This window comes from Saccostrea echinata, unplaced genomic scaffold (genome assembly GCF_033153115.1).
Source record: "Saccostrea echinata isolate AGI-Se365-2 ecotype Australia unplaced genomic scaffold, CSIRO_AGI_Sech_v1 ptg000047l, whole genome shotgun sequence".
Taxonomy (NCBI): domain Eukaryota; kingdom Metazoa; phylum Mollusca; class Bivalvia; order Ostreida; family Ostreidae; genus Saccostrea; species Saccostrea echinata.
Genome location: NW_026889796.1, coordinates 522136 through 545487, shown reverse-complemented (window position 1 = coordinate 545487; position 23352 = coordinate 522136). Strand labels below are relative to the sequence as shown.

Here is a 23352-nt window from a genome sequence, read left to right as displayed (position 1 = left end):
TATGCGTCGTTTTCACAAATTTCTGGAACATGGTGATACTGCAAATCTTGGTATTGGAAGAATGCATTCCGTTTTGTACAGGTATATAGGTGCAAGGAAGGTACACGGTATAATATCTAAGGATATGGAGAGAGTAGTTGATTTAAGTTCCGAGCTAGTTGTTTTACTGATTGGGGAGACCATATTGTTCCTAGTACAGATCCTGCATTGTTGGCTGCAAAAGGCCGTGTTATCAATGATGCATAGGCGATATAATGTTTGCAAATTACTGCCAAGATTTAAAGTTAATTTTGTGTGAAATGAAATAGCATACAGACAGAATAGGTGAATGCAATATTGAGAGGCACATTGCAATCACTGGGTTATTGTGTGTTTTGGGAACACGGAAAATATTGTTTCTCCCCGTGAAGGAGATGATTTAGTAGGAAATTTGTATGCAACGGATTTCACTTGAATAAAAAAAGGAATGTACTCTTATATCGGAGTATAAGGGGAACGAACGTTAATTTCTGCGAAAAAAATAGACTTTTTAGAAAATGGAACAAGATTGTCAATTTTCTTGTTTTGGTGCATATATCATTTTTAGATATGATTAGTAACAAGTTTAAATGTTGCAGTTTTACTTAATAATTACTTACCAAAATAAATGAATAAACTAGAGCAAAACTCGTTGCAATGCAACGGGTAAGTCTTCCGTTGGAGCTTCGGATAGGAAGTACTGACCTTGAGTCAAGGTCATGACACATTCTCGGGTAAAAAAACAACCTTGAATGAGGTATCAACTTCTCTCGAAACTAAACTAAAAATCCTTACAAACAAACATAGCGGGCTCTAGTAAAGTTTGTACTAAGCTTCTTTCTTTACTCCTTACTAAAATACTAACAGCAATGAAGGAGAAATTTCAGGAGTACTGTGCAATATTAAATTCGAGAAGTGATGTACATCAGATGTGGATACTTAAAACTCCAAGGAACTTTTAAAAATTTTAAATCACAAAATTTTAACAAAATCAGTGACATCAAAACGTACGACTTTTCTACACTTTATAGAACCATTCCCCACGATAAATTTAAGTCCGGCTTTTTGACATCATAGAAAGCTGCTTTTTTCAATAACAATGGAACTCATAAATAGACTTAGCTTGTCATTGGTCATTTGCAAAGAACTGCGAACGATAGTATTGTTCTCCCGCTTACCTCCAAGTCAAAGTTCAAAAGTTAACACATTTGAATGATTTTTCATATCTATATCGATATTTATATGTTTTTTTTTTTTTTTATAAAACATTACTTCGTTGGGAAAACAAAGAGAGATAACTCTATAATTTTGGTAAATCTTGTGTTTTTCACTATAAAAATCAACGGAAAACGGAAAATATTTTTTAAACATCCCCCCGTGACACAAAAATTTCTTTTTACAGGTAATATGAACTGTCATTTCACAAATTCATACCGAAGCTTTTTGTGTTTCACGGGGGGGGGGGGGGGGGGACACATGTTTATAGACAAAAACTACAAAAATACTTATTTTTTCATCAATTTCAAAGGGGTTTACAACTAAAACATTGTATTTTATTAATAATACATGTTTAATTTTGTATGAGTAAAACATAAGAATAGATTTAAGGAACATTTTTTCATATCCAAGAATATTTAAAATGTGGTGATGCTTTAAAGTCCGATTTCAATTAAAAATATAGTCTACCTCCCTTATTTAAAGAGCTGGAATTAACTATTTAACACTGGTATTAAAATTATCAGTCAATTACCATTGAACTGTTCTTTGCATTCAACAAAGATTTCACGACCATATTGCCATTAGTATTGTATTAAATGGGAGTAAAATGTAGGCGGAATCGAGAATTAGCGTGCGTAGTTCTTAGTTTGTTAAAACATTCTGATTGTACACACAAGTACTCTGAAGTTGATATTAAAAAGATGCGTATCTGGTTAAGATATCTATGTAGTTTTTGGAGATCAGGTATTCCAACAATCTGTTCGAATTTCGATGGGTACCAATTGTGCCCCTTTGTTATCAGACCTACTTTTATATTCAAATGAAGCAGAATTTATTCACAAACTTCTACGGTAGTTCAGTGAGTAGAGCGCTGGCTCCGTGATCGAAACGTCATGTGTTCGAATCACAGCAGCGTGATTTTTTTTTTGTTACGGTATTGTTTGATTACTTAAATGCCATACTTTCCCCACGATAATTTAAAGTCCAGGCTTTTTAATATCATTGACAGCTGCTTTTTCAATAGAAATGGAACTCGTAAATTTACATACCTTGTCACTGGTCATTTGCAAAATTATTTTGTACAAAATTATTCTGGTTGTACACACAAGTACTCTGAAGTTGATATTAAAAAGATGCTTGAGTTTCTGATTGACAGTATCTATGTGGTTTTTGGAGACCAGGTCTTCCAACAATCTATTGGAATTCCCATGGGTACCTATTGCGCCCCTTTATTAGCAGATCTATTTTTGAAATCACGTGAAGCAGATTTTGTTCAAAATCTTATACGTGAAAAGAAGAAAACACTTGCTGTGGGCTTCAACTCGACATTTAGATATATCGACGACGTATTGTCAATTAATAATGCTTATTTGCATTTTTATGTCGATACAATATATATATCCCAGTGAGCTTGAAATAAAAGATACCACAGAGTCTTAAGCATCTGTGAAATATATGGAGATAACGAACAGTATTCAAGCTCAAAAGTCCATTAAACAATACAAAATAGGAGCAGAGCAAACACGGACCTCCAAACATCAGAAGTGGGATCAGGTGCCATGGAGGATTGAGCATCCCCTGCAGACCGGTCACACCCGCCGTGTGCTCCTTGTCATGATCAGGAAATAACGGAAAAATCCTTCGACAATTCAGTGTGTAAATAATGGCCGAACAATTAGTATGAAAAACGTCAGTCAGCATTTGACTCAATGATAAATTGTATTTGCTGACAAGGTCATTGTATTGACCATAGAACTTACGAAATGATGACTTTAAACGAGACAGCTGATATTCTTGTTTCATCAACTTGTTTGACAATATTTTACCTTTTTTTAGAAATTGTACATACGTAGAGCATGCCCTTGCGTAGCGAATCAGCTGAGAGATATTTATCCCGTATGCAGGTGATGAAGGTATATAGCTGCATATGTATGGGAAGTTGACGATTGAAAAGTTAAAGCCATCACGTTTATAATAAAGCTTGGTTGTTAGATTACTATTAACGTCTTTTTCAAGTAAAATATCCAAATATGAAACAGATCATGTGTCAGACTCTGTCGTATTTTTTATCTCAAGCTCATCGGGATATATCGTATCGACATAGGAATGGGAATAGCCATTGTTAATTGACAATACGTCGTCGATATATCTTAATGTCGAGTTGAAGGCCACCGCAAGTGTTTTTTTCTTTTCACGTATAAGATTTTGGACAAATTCTGCTTCATATGAATACAAAAAAAGGTCTGCTAATAACGGGGCGCTATTGGTACCCATGTTTCATATATGGATATTTTACTTGAAAAAGACGTTATTGGTAATCTGACAACTAATCTTTATGATAAACGTGATGGCTTTAACTTTTCAATCGTCAACTTCCCTTACTTCCCTTATGCAGCAATATATCTTCATCATCTGCATACGGGGTTTAAATCTCCCAGTTGATTCGATACACATGAGCATGCTCTACGTATGAACAATTTCTAAAGCGAGGTAAGTTATTGACAAACAAGTTGAAGAAACAAGAACATCAGCTGTCTCGTTTAAAGTCGTCATTTCGTAAGTTCTATGGTCGATACAATGACCTTGTCAGCAAATACATTTTATCATTAAGTCAAATGCTGACTGACGTTTTTCATAATAATTGTTAGGCCATTATTCACACACTGAATTGTCGACGGATTTTTCCGTTGTTACCCGATCATGACGCAGAGCACACGGCGGGTGTGACCGGTCGGCAGGTGATGCTCACTCCTCCATGGCACCTGATCCCACTTCTGATGTTTTAGAGGTCCGTGTTTGCTCTGCTCCAAAATTTGTATTGTTTAACGGACTTTTGAACTTGAATACTGTTCGTTATCTCCATACATTTCATTGTATCTATTTGGGCGGTATAACTAATTATTTTTTTTTTTTTAATTTGTTTAATTATTTTCTTTGTGAATTAAATCTTCACAGATTATTGTAGGATCATCATGATCAGTTTTGTTTGCATAGTCGAAAAACAATTGGTAACAAATTGGTAAAGGCATTAAAGCCTATTTGGGGATTTTGCATGGCACTAGGTGAAACGACTTTAAAAGTGGTGATTTATCTGATGTCAGCGTTTCGGTTTATGTAATTGGTGGTCCTTACTGAGCGGCAATGGTTCAAGAGAAGTTGCTCAATGGCTTTTGCAGTCACACAGTACGGAAAATGTTTCTGGGGTTTCAAAACAAAATTAGTTCTATTCTTTATTGTAATATTTCCGGGATAAATTTTTACATCAATTATAATCGGTACGTTAGCGGAAAATTATAGAATGGAGTGATTGTGAGAAAAGGCTAAGATTATACCACTTCATCGCTTGTAATAACATTGCCCTTTGTATTCAATTCATGCTGTAAGTGTTTATATGATGTATTTTTAAAATATTACCATGCTCACATGGTTCTTGAGAAGATTTCCTATACATTCCCATGTAAAACTTTGATCCTCCATTGTGGTCTTACCTTACCCATGCAGGTCATGACTAACTTGAATAAACACTATGTGATGAAGTTTAACATAACTTAACTACTTTTTGTAGAGGCTCATATATGATAATCATACCCTGAGAGGTTTGTTTACCTGTCTCAGCAAATCAGGTGAAAGTTCAGTGAGTTGTTTTCAAATTATTAAACATAATTTAATTCATTTTTACACATTCTGAAGACAGTCGTGTATTTTCTAAGGGATTCAAGTGAAGAACTTACATGTTCTTGAGTAATAGGAGTTCCATGTGACATTTGTAACAAAGAAAAAGACTTCTGGCTGATTCCTTTTGTAATTAGATATAGATTGTGAGTAAACTTCTTTTTAACATATCTTAGAGGGATATCATTCTAGCTGCAGTATGAATTACATACTATAAAATCCTAAAAAGTTGATCAATTAAAAAAAAACAAAACTTTTTTATACTATTCCATTTCAATTTTTGGCCCAAGTAGATGTCAGAAATTAAAGAAAGAGAGAAAAGGAGAGAGAAAAAATACACCAGGTTTATAGCCTTATGCGAAACTAAAAACATAGATCGCAAGTGCTCGGAAAGAGCTACAATATTTGAAAAGCAATTTTTTTTATGCATTTTTTCAGAATAGTTCAAAGCTGAAAATGCATACCATATCACCATAGTATGACTTTTATCCATGTTGAAAAAACTGCATATTTTAGAAAACAATATGATTATAAATAGCTAATCAGGGTGTTTTAAATAGCAAAATCAAGCTATACCGGTATAGCTAATTCAATCACAGAGCTAAATCAACTTTAAGATGCAAAACCTGTTCAACTCTTTATCATTCTTAAAATATTTATATCATCATTCCTGATTCAATATAAAGAACTGGGAATATGACCAAAGGTCCATATATGTTGACTAATAAACATATGCATGTGTGTTTTGAGAAGAGTAAATAATGGTGACAAGTCAGATGTGTGGTTAATATTCACAAATTTTAGGATTTACAACAATTAAGACATGCAGAGATAACTCCATCCCCTTTTTCCCTTCCCAGTCCCCAGTTTATTCATGTATGCAAACTAATACTTTGTTTTGACATAATTGTGAATATATACAAAAATGTGCACAAAGTTTAATAGTGCGTCTCTCTTTCATTCCTAATTCTAGGAGGGTGGGTTGACCCAAAATCATGAATGGAATGTCAAGCAATCTTATCTTTGATGCACTTTTGAATTTGATTCAGGTCATATTGTGAACATTTCCAGTTTAAGGGGGTGGGGATGACCTCCAGGAGTTCATAACCTTTATCCCATTAGATACCCGACACAAGAAACAAAATTACATGTCAAGGGGAAACGTTTTCAACCATTTTTGAGTTACATGATCATTTATCGTTTCAGGGACGGGTTGGCCAGGGAGACCACTAAGGGGGAGGGGTCATGACTCCTTACACCATTAAATCTGTCATAATGTCATAATCAAAAGACGGCTTTGATGTTTCCGATCTTATTTAAAGCTATTTGATCGTTTCCATATCCAGGGAATGGAGATGATCCTCAGGGGCTTGCTTCAATGTATAAATTGCATGTGGCTTCCGGTGATCCTTTATCCTTTTTAAACTATAACTTAACCATTCGCATTTAAAATTATTTTACCCCATTCTAAACCTAAACTTGTACTTACCGCCTGTCATAGGTACTGTCAATTTCATTAAATATAATCCAATTTAAACACACAATGAATTAATTCTTACTGATTTAACTATGTGTACACTATGTGCAATCCATAACGATAATGGTAAAACTAGTACTTGTAGGGTGACACAATACCAATGTGAGGCGCGGATCTAGAAATTTTCAAAAAGGTGTACACAAAGTACATGTAAACATTTTATATTATAATTACATACGATGTTTTTACATAACTTTGTACTATCTCTTTTCAAAAACACTCAAATTGTGGGGGAGAGGGTTGGTTTTGACAAAATTGATCGGATGTGGGTTTTGGAGAGGGCTTTTGCCTACCTAAATACTGATAAATGTTTGCTCAATTTGATCATTTCTGTAAGTTGGAATCTATTTTTTTTAAGTACATCAAAAACGCTATGCACTAAAATAATTATATTTGTTGTTTTGAAAATCAATTCAAAAAGTTCAATTATGGGCAAAAATTTACAACCTCCCCTCTTTTTTCAGAAACATAATTCACATTATTAATTTAAATTAATTTTGAATTAAAATGTAATTTCAGACTGGTAATGAATTAAGTATATGAAATACTTGCATAAGAGGCCCATGGGCCACATGTTCACCTGAGCATTTTATGCTCGATTTGCATCGAAACGTGCTCGATACATACACTATGTAAATTATAGAATTATTGTGGCTATTCCTTGGGTACCAAGATATGAAGGAGTGTGAATTTAAAGGCAAACATCTTAATTAGTGCGGGTATTACTGTCTTATGACAGCATCTAGTTTGAAATGAAATTCTTAAAGTAAGTTGACGATTTTATTCGTCAGAACTTTTGTGCAAAACTAAATGATATTCTGTCATTGAACACTCATTTTGGTAGTGCATAACCAAAATGGCACACACATGTACCTTCCAATAAATGTCAAGTGGCAAACTGGCAAAGGAAAATTATTTAGTGTTTTTCGTTACGGGAAAATCTCATTAATTTTATGTATTTATATATTTCTGTTGCCTTCAACTCGACATTCAGAAATATCGACAATGTTTTATCAATCATGGTAGTTACTGTAAATCACTTTTTGTTTACGAGAACTTTAATTTCGCGTAATTAGAGTCTGCCATATCTGTTTCATATTTTGATGTTTGACTGACTAATGACGATGGGAGGAGCCAGCTAACAACTCAACTGTATGACAAAATGAATGACTACAGCTTTTCCATCGTCAAAAGTTATATTCCGAAATCACTTGTACATGGTGTTTATGTCTTCCAACTTATTCGATACTGAAGAGCATGACTACAGTCATTTTTTCAACCAAGGCAGGCCTTTGACAAATATGTTGATGTTAAAAGGATTTCAACAACTCCGTTTAAGTGGAAGAAGGACACACGGTCAGTTTAATTACGTAGTAATCTTGGATAACGTAGGTGCAAAACATTATTCAAATCTTCACTACTTGTGTAAATTTTTAACAATTTGCAAAGCATTATTTAAATCATCACTTTTGTGTAAATTTTAAACACTTTGTTTTTCTTCAACATCTATACTTATAAAATAAGACAATTTGGAAATAAACTCCGAGACGCCTGCACCAGAGTTCATACTTACTCATCTAAGAATACATTAGGTATGAGGTGATGTCCGTAAACTATATTTAGATTTCACTCCCATAGCAATTATCGTAAATTAAATTTAAAGTCTACATTCATTTTTGATAAACAGCCCTGTAAAAACAGAGAGTTTGGTGGTGGTTACGGTTGGCAGATCTAAGTTACTGGTAATTTTAATGAAACTGACAACTAACAATTGTTTAATTATTTCATAACACATCATTGATGAATTATTCAATCAAAACCTGATTTAAGTGATAGAAGAGGAATTAGTTGTGATACTAGTTAAAGAGCGAAATGAGCAAATCGTTTTCGTCATTCACCGATCTTAATCTTGACGGAAATTTCTAGAACATCATATAGCATCGAGCCCGATGTTAAAAAGGGGATTATCACTACATGAAGCTTTGTTATGAATGGGCATGGAAATAATGGTTAAGCAATTAATAACACTCTAAGTTGTGAATATATTTATGTATCGAAAGACTATTAGTAGGTTGTGTTACATGTATGATGCTCTCAGTGGCAAATATACACATTTTATCATGCAGCAACGAACCCGAAGTTCAATGTGTATATAGTAATTAAGGTAGACCGATCCTCAGGTTCTGAAAATCAGCTTTTAAGTAGTTGAAAATGCTCACAAAAATGTCTCTATTTTCAAAGAGTAACGTGAATTTACCCAGTGTATTTCTTCAAAGTTCATCATTATAGTTAATCATATTATATAGGGAAAATTATCAAATCTTAAATATATTTTCAGGAAATGCGAATATAAACACCAGTTATGCTATTTCTAATTGACAATTGATCAACAAATATATTTTAGGATTAAAAAATGTATGTATCCAGGCCTTTGGAGAAAATTGCATCTTTTTATATTTATACAGTATTTTAGATCTTCTATTTACTTCAATTGTTATATAATACATAGTTTAAAATGCTTGTGCTATCATTGCTAGACATCACAGATTACGTCTAATTTCATATCATGTTAATAAGCATTGATATCTAATGCTAGACTAAAGGAAATTCGATTTCTCTAAAAATAAATTTATTATTCTCTTTTATGGGGTACAAATGTCAACTTTTTACAAGACCGTTTCTAAGACTTCAAAGATCCTTGAATCATATTGATTTGCATAAAATGAAAATTATTGCACAAAAAGGTCTCAATTTCAAGCTTCATTTTGAGACTTTTTAAATAAAATAATAAATTTAAGAGTTATCCTTCCTGGCTGAGGATCGGATTTCCTTAACTTGCTTACATGTAAAGAGAAAATGTCAATTAATGAATATGGTATTGTTCGAATAAAACTAAATCTGTTTAAAAAGTTGTTCTTTAATACATTTCAGTGGGTTTTTCTGAATACAGTGTTTTGTACCTATACATAAGGTACATGTGTATTAAAAGCCAATTTTACGAAAACAGTGCTGACAAATTTATCAGTAAAATGTGCAAATTTGCTTCTTTTATCTTTGATGGAAATGGAATGAGCACCCGAAGTACAATATCTATAACATAGTATAACATGTATCAAAATAAACGTCAATTAATGAAATTGAAACTTTTCAAGTTTTTTACAAAAAAGTGGGTGAGGGCGTATGTATATATACTTCTGCTTCGAACAAACTCCGGGATTTTGAACAAAGTATTTCTTCCTGCTATTAAGACTAACTGTTATTAGCTGTCAGTAGAAACTACAATATTTTTATTGGAATTGTTCTGTCAGCAGTGGTAAAAATTCAATTCCCCGCGCTTGCACGGGATTTCATCTAGTCTTATAAAAATATTTAAAAAGTTTTAACGTTCCTTTAAAGATTAACATGAAGTAGATTGATCCACTCCTCTATTTCCCTACACAGCAAGTTAGTGACGTCATACACGATCTGTAAGTAGGCTATAGCATGATCGATGATTTCACGGGAAGTATTATTACATAAGAAAAAGGTCATAATCACAGCAAGAGGTATTTTGTGAAGCAAGGTACACAAAATTATCTTTGCATTGTAGATATCAGATATGGTAGATATCAGAACTTTGATGTTGTTATATCTTACTTCGCTTACTAATTAAGCCTACGTTTGGCGTTATTGATGGCTCTAGAAATGTAAGCATTTAGCCGTTTTATTCATACTAGGTCTTGTTTAACGATGTCCTGTGCAATATTGAGGAGAGCATCACCTTTCAATATTTTTACAGTAAATTTTCAAATATTGGATGGTGATTTTTTTTGCAAACTTTGTTTGTTTGTTTGTTTTTAAATTGTCTTGAAAAGTACACAATTTTCCCCAGACATATGCAGTGTGATAAAAGAAACTTGCTTTTTTTATTTTTTATTTTTTTTTTTTTTTACATTTTTAACTTATTCATTGTTTTTACTCTGTTTCTCCTTTATTATTATTTTACCGTTCACGGTAGCTCAGTCGGTAGAGTGCTCGCTCCGTGAACGAGAGGTCGTGAGTTCGGAATCTCGGCCGCGACTGACCTAAGTCGATAAAAAATGGGTAGCAACTGTTCCTTCGCCATGCGCTCGGTACTTTGAAGTGAAAGTTGCGGGTCCTTCGGATGAGACCTTAAAAACCGTGGGCACGTGTCACGGCAGTCCTTGGCACGATAAAGATCCCTCACTGCTCAATAGCCCTGGTCGCCCGCGTGGCGCAGTGGTTAGAGCGTCTGCTCTAGAGTCGCGGAGTAAGGAGTTGATCCTTACGTCGCGGGTTCGAATCCCACTGTGGGACGTGGAGACCGGTCCTTCGGATGAGACCGTAAAAACCGAGGTCCCGTGTCGCAGTAGGTGCTGGCACGAAAATGATCCCTCACTGCTCAATGGCCGTAAGTGCCGAGTATAGGACAAAATTTGCAGCTCTCCACCGGCAAGTGGTGGCGTCTCCATATGAGTGAAAAAATCTCGAGAGGGACGTTAAACAATATACAAACAAACAAACAATCAATAGGCCTGAGTGCCGAGTAAAGGTCAAAATTTGAACCCCTTCACCGGTATATGGTGACGTCTTTATATGAGTGAAAAATTCTCGAATGGGACGTAAAACAACATACAATCAATTAATCTTATTATTATTTAAAGTCTTTTGTCTCCACGGAAGACCTTATTGTGTACTGTTTTTTTTATTATTATTAGGTCTTTCGTTCAAAACGTATTGTGTTGTCTCTTATTATTATAATTCCTCTCAAATTTTGTGAACACAATTACTAAGAGATGTTTGAAAAGATTTTCACAATTATACACTGGATAATAAGTTGTATGAATTTTATATGAAGTTTATTAAATATAACCCTTTTTACTTACTTCCGGTCTAAAGTTATGGCCGAATTTCAACTTTTAAAATGGACTTTTGTCCGATGTTTGTCTCAGATACTGTTTGAGATAAAAAAAAAAAAAGTGAAAGTTTCAGGAATACTAGATTCTGATGTTTGTGTATTGTTCGTTTTCAATACTTGCTTTTTTTTTTTTAGACTTATTGTGCACGAACCGGAAAAGAATTGGTTTTTAAGTCAATTTTCGACGTGTTTGCTTTTTATTATATTTTCAAGATATTTTTATGCTTAATAGAGAATTGTCTACCGTAAAGCACTGAAAGGGCATTTCGTATATATATACTATGCATGTTTGTCTACATACGAAAATTAATGCATTAAAGATCATTTAACTTTCAACAATCTATTGAAATTTCCATGGGTACCAATTGCGCCCCCTTGTTAGCATACCTATCTTTGTATTCATATGAAGCAGAATTTATTCAAAAACTTCTAAATGAGAAGAAGAAAACACGCTGTGGCTTTCAACTCGACATTTAAATATATCGACGACGTATTATCATTTAACAATAGGTAATTCATATGTCGACTCGAGTGAGCTTGAAATAAAACTTAAAGATACAACAGAGCCTGATACATCTGTTTCATATTTGGATATTTTACTAGAAAAGACTTTAACCGTAAAGTAACAACAAAGCATTTTGATATACTTGATGACTTCAATTTTTCAATCGTCAACTTCTTTTTCTTATGAGCAATATCCCTTATCACCTGCATATGGGGTTTTTATCTTCCAGTTGATTCGATACGCAAGAGTATGCTCTACGTATGAGCAATTTCTAAAACGAGGCAAGCTATTGACAAACAAGTTGATGAAACAAGGATATCAACAGTATCGTTTGATGTAATCTTTTTACAAGTTTTATGGTCGATATAATGACATTGTGAGCAAATACAATCTATCATTAAGTCAAATGCTGACTAACGTTTTTCATACTAATTGTTAAGCCATTATTTACACACTGGACTGTCTACGGATTTTTCCGTTTTTTTCCCGATCATGACAATAAGCACACTGCGGGTGTGACCGGTCGGCAGGTGATACTCACTCCTCCATGGCACTTGATCCCACCTCTGATGTTTTTGGAGGTTCGTATTTGCTCTGCTCCCAATTTGTTTTGTTTGAATGAAGTTTGAGCTTGAATAATGTTTTGAATACTGAATTATCTCCATATTTCATTAAGAACGGAAGATCTTTTTGTTTCCAAGGCAACAAGTTTCTGGTTATTCTTATCCCCCCCCCCCCCGGCAGAATTTTGTTCACGTGATTTCTCGGTACTATTCGGTGGTTTTCAATGAAATTTCAGGGATAATGCGCATATAAAGGAACTTGATACATCTGAGAAGAAAAGTTATGGACAATTTTTTGATTTTCAAATGAAATTTTATCCACGTAAGATCTAAAGAACAGCTAAATATATGAACTGGAGACTTGTTGGAGATGATATAAAATGAATTATAGGTTAACAAAATCACTTTTTCGTGCGTTGTTAGCTCTATGAAATAATTTTTTTAAAATTTTTTTTGAAAAATTGTGTTTTTAATTTTTTTTTTTCCTTTTTTTTTTTTTTTTTGTTTTCAACATTTTTCTATAATATTCTTTGGATTAATAGAGATAGTCCTCGCTATCGTAATGAATTGGATTTCACGTTAGAGACTCGGGTTCAATCGCCATATAGAAAGTCCGATTTTTTTTTTTACTTCATACCCAACCAAATATACAGACGTTTCCTCGAAATCAATTAAGTGGTTTTAGGTTAAACTTTCAGTAATTATACAAATGGAATGAACTTTATTCATCACAAAGAATATTTGGAAAATTCACTTCCGGTTCCAAATTATTGTCAATGTTCTGATTTCATGAATGAACCCCCCCCCCTCCTTTTTCTCAAGATTAAACGTATCATAGATAATAGAACTTGACTTCTTGATGTCTGAAATCTACTTTTTGCGTCGTCATTACTTCCGGACGTAGTCAGCGGAAGTGAATTTCAAAAATAGATTTTTTTTTTCAACTTTTTTGTTTTTCAATATTTTTTTTATGATTTTAGTAGAATTAATAGAAAGTCTTATCCAAATGCTAAGTAGATAGTTTCTTTCAATATTGATTTATTTTAATTCTAGAAACTCATGACTTTTTGCTATTGAGGCAGGCGTCCCGTTAGCGTAGTGTTTAAAGTCGTTGATTCTCAGGGGGCGACTCTGGTTCAATCTTAAGAATGTCCGTTTTTTCTCACTTTTTCAGATTAAATTTATTTATTTCCGTTCGAATTTTGAATATTTTAACATTTTAAATGTTATTTTTTCTTTTATGTATGAAGAAGTGACAGGGATTGTACAACGGTATACGTTGTGTTTTGAGTGAGAAATGGATCTCTTATTATGGAGAAGGCACGGAAGACCTTCTTGTTGCCATGGCAACGAGTTTTTAGTTTTTTTTTCCTCCTTCTTCCTGGGTATTTTTTTTTGTCCGTGAGTGATCTCGGAAACTACTTAAACGATTGAAGTGAAAGCTGTTTACGGATAATTATAGATGCGCGGAATGAATTAAGGTCATTTTAATTTGCGGGCATTTGTAGTGAGTATAGCCGTTACTTATATATATATTTTTTTATGAAATGCTTTGATACTCAGAATATAAAGATAGATTAATAGTGTAGACAAGATGACATGGTCAGGATGCACATGCATGCGCGTGCGCAGTGAGTAAAATGAGCAAAATGCTTGATTTAAGCGTTTACAATTTTTTTTTTATAAAATGTTTTGAAACTCAGAATATAAAGATATATTAGTAGCGTAGACCAGATGACATGGTCAGTTCGCACATGGATCACGTGCGTGCACGTGTGTGCGCGTGCAATGAGTAGAATGATTTACTGGACATATGTGCAATTTTTATTTTTCATTTTTTATGAAATGCTTTGAAACTAAGCATATAAAGATATTTTTATAATTTAGACAGATCATATTATCAGCATTCCCATGCATTCACGTGCGTGCTTGTGCACTGTAAAATAACCAACATACAGGAATAACTTCTATATTTTTTTTTGGGGGGGGGGGGATAAATTGCTTTAATTTAAAAATCTTTTCCGCATAGCGTTATAGTTTCTGACCCGTTTTAAAGTATTTGATATCATTATTTACTTTACAATGTGACAACACAGCAACTTTAGAAGACGATACGACCCAGATGTCATAATGCTTCTAGTACATGCATATATATTAATTCTCTAGTACTTTTAGGATAATAGCATATCGTATATTGGTGGAGAAAATGTTTCATTTCCGGAGAAGTACATCTTCGTCTGTTGATAAAGGTTGGGCCTGGATCGTCCTCCTTGGTAAGTCTTTAACCAGTAATGTACTTTAGTACATCTGAGGAATTTATTTTCATGGCATTACAGGTACTTGGTCTTGGTATAGAGTTATCGGTACACCAAAGGCAACGTATACGTGAAAGATGCTGATGGTCAAAGTACATATTTAAACTGATAATGTATTCCAGTAAACCTAGTACGAATTAAAGTTAGCATGGATCGATTGTGTAATTGTAAGATTGTATGTAAAAATATTTATCAAAATTTTAAAGAAATGATTTTAACATGTTACATTATACAACTGGCATTCGACACAAGGTTATTTAAAATTGCATAAGACACTCTATATAGCTATTATAGATAACTATGCTTTTAATGGAAAGATAACCTTATTTAATTAATTATGTTCTTAGAATGTGCAAATACCTAAGTTAGAGGGCCTTTGACGATTATTATGTATATATGCCGGTAAATTATATAGTATATCAGATTTATACTTATTAAATTTTTTGTTGGGAAGTCTTCACAATATTATGTTAACTGCATTTCAGTCATCCGTAGTAAAGTTATGAAGTCAACCTTATATACATATGTTTAGAAAGGGGATCCTAAAATTAAATTTCAAGGAGGGCATCTTGTTATTGTATAACAGGTCATCATTTAAATCTGATATACTTTTAAATATCCTTATGGATATTTATGCTCTAGGCGACGATGCACCGAAATCTTTTGTACTAGTTAAAGTTACATAATGAGTCAAACCAATGTGTTTCTATTAAGAAAATTGTATCATAAAACAAAAGATTTATGTGAAATATGAATAAAGCGGAGCTTTGACAACTCAACTGCACTGTAAAGCAAGAAAAGAACTGTAAAATGTAAGTGCTGGAAAAACAAAGGTTGTAACTATTGCTTAGTTGTTATCGTCAATGTCAACAATGTCAAGGTCACGCGACTTTTATTCTTAGCATTAAACTTGTAAACAACATTGAATTGGAGCAAGCAAAAGTGAGGAATAAGTTCTGGTCATCTTTATTGAAGATTGTATCAAAATCCTCGGTCATCCGACATTTATATATATGGAATTGACACCATGGTAAATTCTTCAACTTTTCTGCGCATGCGTACAATAAAGACGAAGAAGTGAAGCAGTATTTTTGTGTTGGGGCAAACAAAATTATTTTTACTTCTTTTTCTCCAAAAAAGATTTTTTTTAGGTTCTGAAACCTGTTATTTTCTGAAACCTTGTATCTTCAAGAATTGAACAAAATTTGCATGTTTCATGCAAAAATTCTACTTTTGACAATTTTCCCTTTTTTCCGTCACGGTGTCTTTTTAACTTCTAAAATATTTAGATCTTAAACAGTAAATGATTATGCTTTGAAAACTACCCCTCAGTCTTATACATCCAAGTAAAATTTGCAGTGGGTCTATTAATTTTATAATCAGGACATAACTATATTACGTACAAAACCAAATCTGTTGCCTTTTGTAGTACCGATATTTCATGAAAAATAGTGCTGTAAAGCATTATTTTCGTACTCACTTTCCCCAACAGACCTCAAGCACTTTAAAATATGCATCAATATTGATATCTATTCAGCATTTATTGATTTTAAACTCGATGATTAGAACTTTTAAAAATCCAAGAGATCGATTGCAACAGAAATGATTCCATTTCCTGTGTATATCATGTACTAAATATCCGTTCTGGACCAAATCCCACGGTACCGGTTAAATATTAGTAAACTTCTTCGAACACATCCTTCTCGGTACACGTATGCCTGGGCACACTAAGAGGGTTGCCTTACGGACATCTTACTATCGGGACTAATAAATAAACCATCTAGTCTTTAGTCCACAAAGAAGGTTGGTCCTCTAACAACTGTTTGTTTATGTGTGTGATTGATAATCATATCTTGTCGGATTATTCAGGTCCATGATACACTTTTATATCATTTATGTGGACAACCTAGTCTTGGCCCAGAGTCGACTTGGCTGAATCTTTAGATGGCTGAGCGTAACATTGTACGAGGATTGTCCAAAAAGTTCGTGGACAATGACGTTTTTGTCAAACGGAATGGTCCAAGATATACTTATTGTGTATCAAAATATTTGTTATGAAAATTCAAGTCCGAATAGTTTGGTTTTGCTTGTTTGAACGTAATATTTTTGTAAAAATCGCAGTCTTTAAACGTCGCTGATAGTGCGCACGGCTCAGGGTTAAAATTTCATTAACTTTGAAATGGACTTTGAATAAAATTATTATTCTCTTCAAAACACATACCAAAACTTGAATTAAATTAAATATGTCTTAATTAAAGCGGTTGTCGTCATTTTCTTATCTTCAGTATCATTTATCGGACAGATAGTGAGAAAAATTAAGAACCCCCGCTTAAGGAAAAATAAGAGCATGCGCAGATCTTGGGGGAGGGGTCGGGTCTCCGCACGTTCCTGTGCTAAAAATAGTGTCACGTGACCTTTAATACAAACGGTGAATAACTCTAAATCTTTGTGCATGATCGATGCCAGCAAATTTCCAATTGACTTCTTGAAAAAATAATTGACCAAAATTAAAAAAAAAAAAAAAAAGTGGGCGGGACACTTTGAGAGGGGCGGGCGGGGCCATAGCGAGTTATGGTATAAAATTTCATTGCAAAAGCTCACAAGCTTCTTCAGATATCGCCCGGAAACAAGTTTTAAAAACAGATATAATTTATAAATTCGTGACCTTGACCTTTGACTTTTTGACCTCAAATCAATAGGGGTCTTCTGCAGTCCAAAGGGAGTTTTTATGTAAATTACTTTGCAAAAGCCCAAAGCCTTTTTGAGATATCGCACGGAAACAAAAGCCTTACAGACAGACAGACAGCTAGATAGACGGACGGACAGACATACCTAAATTAATATCTCCCAAGATGGGGACAAAAAAAACGCAAGAAATATGTGCCAAAATTGACAGAAAAAGCTATGTCGGTCGTCCAAATGGAACAGTCTCTGGTCATAAAATAATGTTTCAATATGGTTGAAGCCACGTCAGAGGCAAACTCAGCCGAATTTCAATCGAGATTACTGGACTCAGAGATCGAAGTATGGAGTATTAAAATTAATACACTTTGAAGGAATTTCGTGGAATGCAAAATCGAAATTTGAAACATTCCGGAGTGTACGAATATTAACTGAACAGTTTTGAATGTACGTGTATTAGAGAAGTCAGTATTTCATGTATTATTATACAAGTTGTATACAAGTACATGTCTGAGTATTCTGTTTTACCAATAACCTACAGTGTAGCCAAGCAGGAAATAAATTTTTAAAAAAGCAGAAGGATAAATCTTTCTTTTTCTGATTTAGAATTTTTCGCATTTACTTAAAATGCAATGATTCTCAATCTCTTACAGGGTGTTTTATGGAATACTTAATAATACTTGGTATGTTCAGGTCCTTTGGATTATTTTTTGTGGAATATCAGAAGAAATTCTTAGCAACATCGTCTGTAATTTCTACGGTTCTCTCTGTTCAAACAATTATAGCAAGCGTTTTATGTAAGTATCTTAATTTACATGTTCCTTGTAATATTTAGAAATATATTCGGGCTTGTTTCAGTGTATTTCCGACAAGGATGGCTTTCACATACCTTTCTTTAAAGTATTTCGTAAGTTAGGGAGGTCAATCACAATTAATCAGTATTTTTATAGGTGTATATTTTAAAATATTACATGTATCAGCAATGACAAAATATATAGATTTTTGAAAAATTTTATTTGATTATATATATATATATATATATATATATATATATATATATATATATATATATATATATATATATATATATATATATATATATATATATATATATATATATGTTTTAGCAATTGTTGTCATGGGAATCGGAACAAAATACTTTGGTGAACGGTCCTTGATAATTGGTGCTGCACTGTTTGGGCTCGCCTCCAGTGTAGGCAATGCATTTGCCCCTCGGCCTTCGGTATTGTTCTTCACCCAAAGTACTTTATTTGGTATGTCTGTCAATTACATCTCGTACTTCAAAGTTGATTTTTTTATCATCATTCATGAAGCAACAGTTACATGTATAAAAAATACATTATTTTTCTGCTAGCTTTAACAGCAGTGACGGCGCATACTCCATCCACTTTGATACTCGGTAAATACTTCGAGAAACGTAGAGGGATGGCTAATGCGATTGCAAATGTCGGTGGGAGCATAGGAGGATTGGCTTTACCCCCTTTATTTGCTTATTTATTTGAAATTTATGGCCTGCAAGGTGCACTTATTACAGCGGGAGGAATTTTTCTCCATTTCATTCCCATTGGGATGTTGATGAGACCAATTGAAAGAAAGACAAACGTATTACCAGACAAGGATGAAGAAGGCAATAACAATGATTTAATAGGTAATGGACTTTCTGATAAAAAACTTTCTTCAAATGAAAGAATTAAAGATGAGAGTGAACTTGAAGTGAAGGAGAATCTAATACCAAAAGGTGTTGATGGAATAGAGAACTTAGGACAAAAAACTAGTAGTTCTGAAGATGACAGAAATATACAAGTGAAGCCTTCTGAATTGTTTGGAAGTTCAGCCGATATTTCAGTGACAATATCCATGGAAGGAATTAATTTAGCTGATTCCAAATTGGAATCTGATTCGAAAATGAAAATTAACACGGACCTTTATCAGGATGAAAAAGGCAGAAATTGTTGTATGCAGTTTTTATTTACTTTATTTGACTTTTCATTGTTTAAGAATGCTCAGTTTATCCTATTAATGACATCATCAGTTCTCGTCTGTGCTGCCTGCAGTATTCCTATTACTTACATTCCACCTTTTGCTAAAGACAAAGGATTACAGACAGAATTAATTGGATACCTCGTAACAATTTCGGCTGCAAGTGACTTAGTAGGCCGATTTCTATTTGTATTTATTGCCGATACCAAGAAAATTGAAAGGCATCATATGATGACAATTGCAATGATCGCCAATGGAGCTACATGTTTCATGGCATTTTTTTCTACAAACTTTACATACCTTGCGCTTTTTGGCATCCTTCAGGCTATGTTTGGCGGAGTTTACTATTCCATGATTAATGTTCTGGTAGTTGATTTCATTGGATTGGAAAAACTAAAGTACGGAATAGCATTTGGAGCGGTAACGAGGGGAATATCAATAGCTGTGACTTCATTGGCTGTTGGTAAGTTACTACATAGGAAAAATGATTTTGGTATCATGCACTATTTTATACAAAAAGATTATCATGCACAAAACCTTTCTTGGTAATTTTTATTGTCTATCAGATTTTCTTTTTATCTTAATACCATTTGTCTTCCTGATGAAGATATAACTATTAATTAAAATATGTATCTTAAAGTAAAAAAAAAGATTGCATTACTGTAGATTCCTTATTTTACGCGAGTACATATAATCGCGAAATGGCTCTTAGACGTCTAATCGCAAGAATAATAATTCAAGAGTGGACGGTTATCATGAAATTTTACATGGATTTCAGCACCATAAAATTAAAAGCGAATAATTTTATTTCGCGAGTGGTGCTTCTCGCGAAATAACGCGATAATTAATTCCTCGCGTATTTTTAGGAATCTACAGTATCCGAAATAACTTAAATATATATCATTTGAATACCCCAAAAATGAACGTGATAAAGTACATACTTGATTTTAGTTAAAAATTTAGCGATAAAATGATTGGCATACAGTTGTATATTCGTGTAGTGAGATTTTAAATAAACAAAGTATATTAATGTAAAAATTCTATCTTTTAAATAAAAAAATATATTAATGTAAAAATTCTATCTTTTAGGTATTTTACGAGATTCCACTGGTAGTTATGTTGCGGGATTTTCTTTGATGGGAGTGTGCTCAATTGTTGGGGGAGTAATTTTACTTTTCAAGGCTTTTGTGTCAAGATGACAAACCGAATGTATAATATTAAAACACACTGAGAAAAAAAAATGGATACCAAAAGTAGATGTTATCCGGCAAAATTTATGCCGTATGCTTTTTTCAGTAGAAGAAAATATATTTATCTTTGCTCTGCTTTTTTCTGATGCTTGATGCAACACTCAAGTTTCTATTTTCAGTAATATTCCAAATAGAACCATCCATATACATGTCCAACTTTCTGTTTTTTTTCTCTTTCCTTCAGTCAACACTTCAACCCAATCTATTAATCAATGAGCAAGTTTTACTGAGGGAAGAAAATTAACGTCCAGTTTTACAATAGTTCTTAGAATAACAGGCAAGCAGAAAGAGGCAGTCAACTTCTTCCATGAGAAATATTTTTGCCGTAAATGCAAAAACATGTATGTGTAAACGGGCTTTCTCGTAACGAAGAAAAATTCTGGTCGTTCTTTGTATGGTTCTTTTTAATTGTGGCAATTTAGATATATAAATAAATCAAACCTACAAAACATGTTAACATAATAAATATTTATAACATAATATTAATATAGGATATTATATTGTCACAGACTATTCAGTTTTCATAAAATCTATATTACACTGTCTGATATTCTTATTAATTTTAACATAAGCACTTCCTCATTTTACAATTTATTGGAAATAACTTATTTTTCCATATGCATAAAACTCTCTAGTTAATTTATATAATATAAATTATTTACAAATTTCAGAATAAGAAAATAATTTCTGCATTATAATATATACCAAGTTGTGAACAAAGACTCTCTCTCTCTCTCTCTCTCTCTCTCTCTCTCTCTCTCTATATATATATATATATATATATATATATATATATATATATACAGCTCCGTGCACTATTCAAGCCTACCTGGTTTTACGCAGAAATTAAGGTAACATTTTTTTCGGAATGAAAATTAACATTATCGAACTTCAGTGCGACTACATAACCATAGCTGTATTACATATGTCATGTCAAGGGTACATGTCCTTTAGAATTATTATCTTAAGTTCTTAAAGTTGAAGTTTTAAAGTGGTTTTAAAGGGGATTTTAACAATAATTGGTACGATGTAACTACTATATGATTCAACCATAAGTATTTACAAATTAAATTAATCGAGCTTTCTTTGATATTATTTAATTGAAGTTTTTAAGTTGACTTCGTAAAGAAGAGTATTTTTCTAAGTACTTTGCTCATTTACCATACTCTTGGTTTTGTCGAAATGTAGCGCCGAAAACAGACAATGCTGCAGAATGAAATCATGCTAAAAGGTAGGATAATGAAGTGTTGTTTCTCTTTTAAAAAAATAAATTGTAACTTCTGAAAGGAAAATTCTTATACATTTACGGTTTGAAACTTTTAAATTTTGCAGTTGGACGGATCATTCATGATGCTAGATTTCAGAAAGTAACTGAAAATTGCCAGGTTTTTAAACAGAAAGCAGTCGAACAAATGAGTAGCACTGTTATCATCTTGAACTATAGAGTCATGTTAATGTACAAAAAAAAACACGTTACAGGAGCTGTAATGTGTCTGTGTTTAGGCAAGGCAAAAAAGGTCATCCATAGGCAAGAGAGAATCTTCAAGAATTAAGCATTGCAGGAAAGGCAAAAAACCGGAAAAACCATTTTCGAATTGTTATAATTTAACAGCCAAGAGTATATAAAAATCCTACCAATTATTATGTGTGAAATATGTTTTTAGTTAGTGAAATAAAATTAAAATAAGTCAAACAATCACTTTTAAAATATATTTAGTTCCCTCGCTACACAATATCACATTGTAACAATGCGACGTTAATTTGTGCGAAAACCCATGTGAGTTTAAAAAGTGTGCAAAGCTGTGTTACGACTACCTCATCAACTCTGTCCAAACCATATAAGAGTTTGGAATATGTTCCATACAATATATAGTTTTATTTACTAATTTTACAATATACAATATACATGTATTTACATAATCTTTCAGATCAGATCTTGTCATTAAAAAAAATCATTTATCAGTGTAACTTTTAAATTGGATCACTGCATTTGTATTCATTCAAATCATTTGCTAATATATTTTTTACATTTTCCATTTACCCATCAAAAACTATTTCATTCGCACCCATTAATTCAACTAAGCAAGTCATATATATATATATAAAGAAATGTTCAAAAAAGAACTCACTGTGTGGTCATGTCTTAGCCTAGTCAGAATATAAATATTTATCAAACAAGAAAACTCCACGAACTCTTAAAAAAAAACAAAAACTATATTCAGTCAGGATTTTGACCTTATTGACCTGACAATAAAATCCTTATATACCAAAAATAGCCAGTCGACTAAATCTGACCCATAAACTGGTTCACAAAGATATGAATACACTAAAGATTTCTAATTATAGAATGATAACTCTTAATCTAAAATAAGTAGTTCCATGCAGTGAGGTTAGTAGATTTAATTGCCAAACTGACTATAACATTTTCAGTTAAAATTCGTATTTATTTATTTATGGCAATATGTTTATTTATTTACAGCTTAAAAATAACAAATAACCCATTATTACATATATATCTCAGTTTCTATCACAAAACTATCTTTAAATCTAATATCTATGTATTATGATGTTTTGATAATTTGAATATGTATCTTTATTATACCAGTAAATAAGAATAAGTATTTACTTTTAAATTCAAACTTTAAAAATATTTTTTTTGTTAATACACATGGA

At 32.8% G+C, this 23352-nt stretch overlaps 1 protein-coding gene and 1 long non-coding RNA gene across 2 annotated transcripts; both read left to right on the top strand.

Moving 5' to 3' along the window:
• Positions 1–18087: 18087 nt before the first annotated feature.
• On the top strand, positions 18088–18960 carry LOC133202995 (uncharacterized). The gene is made up of 3 exons (XR_009723315.1): positions 18088–18225; positions 18556–18702; positions 18804–18960. It is a non-coding gene; the product is annotated as an uncharacterized LOC133202995 (long non-coding RNA).
• A 58-nt stretch (positions 18961–19018) lies between these two features.
• Positions 19019–20628, top strand: LOC133202852 (monocarboxylate transporter 12-B-like). Its single transcript, XM_061338725.1, has 2 exons — positions 19019–19892; positions 20519–20628. Exons 1-2 carry the CDS (start codon positions 19019–19021, stop codon positions 20626–20628), a joined length of 984 nt encoding a protein of 327 aa, XP_061194709.1.
• The last annotated feature ends 2724 nt before the right edge of the window (positions 20629–23352 follow it).

What these genes read in the sequence shown, in the direction of transcription:
- LOC133202852 (XM_061338725.1), top strand. Translation starts at nt 19,019, where the DNA reads ATGTTGATGAGACCAATTGAAAGAAAGACAAACGTATTACCAGACAAG. An exon ending in TGTGACTTCATTGGCTGTTG is followed by an intron (nt 19,893 to 20,518) that starts GTAAGTTACTAC and finishes TCTATCTTTTAG; the next exon opens with GTATTTTACGAGATTCCACT.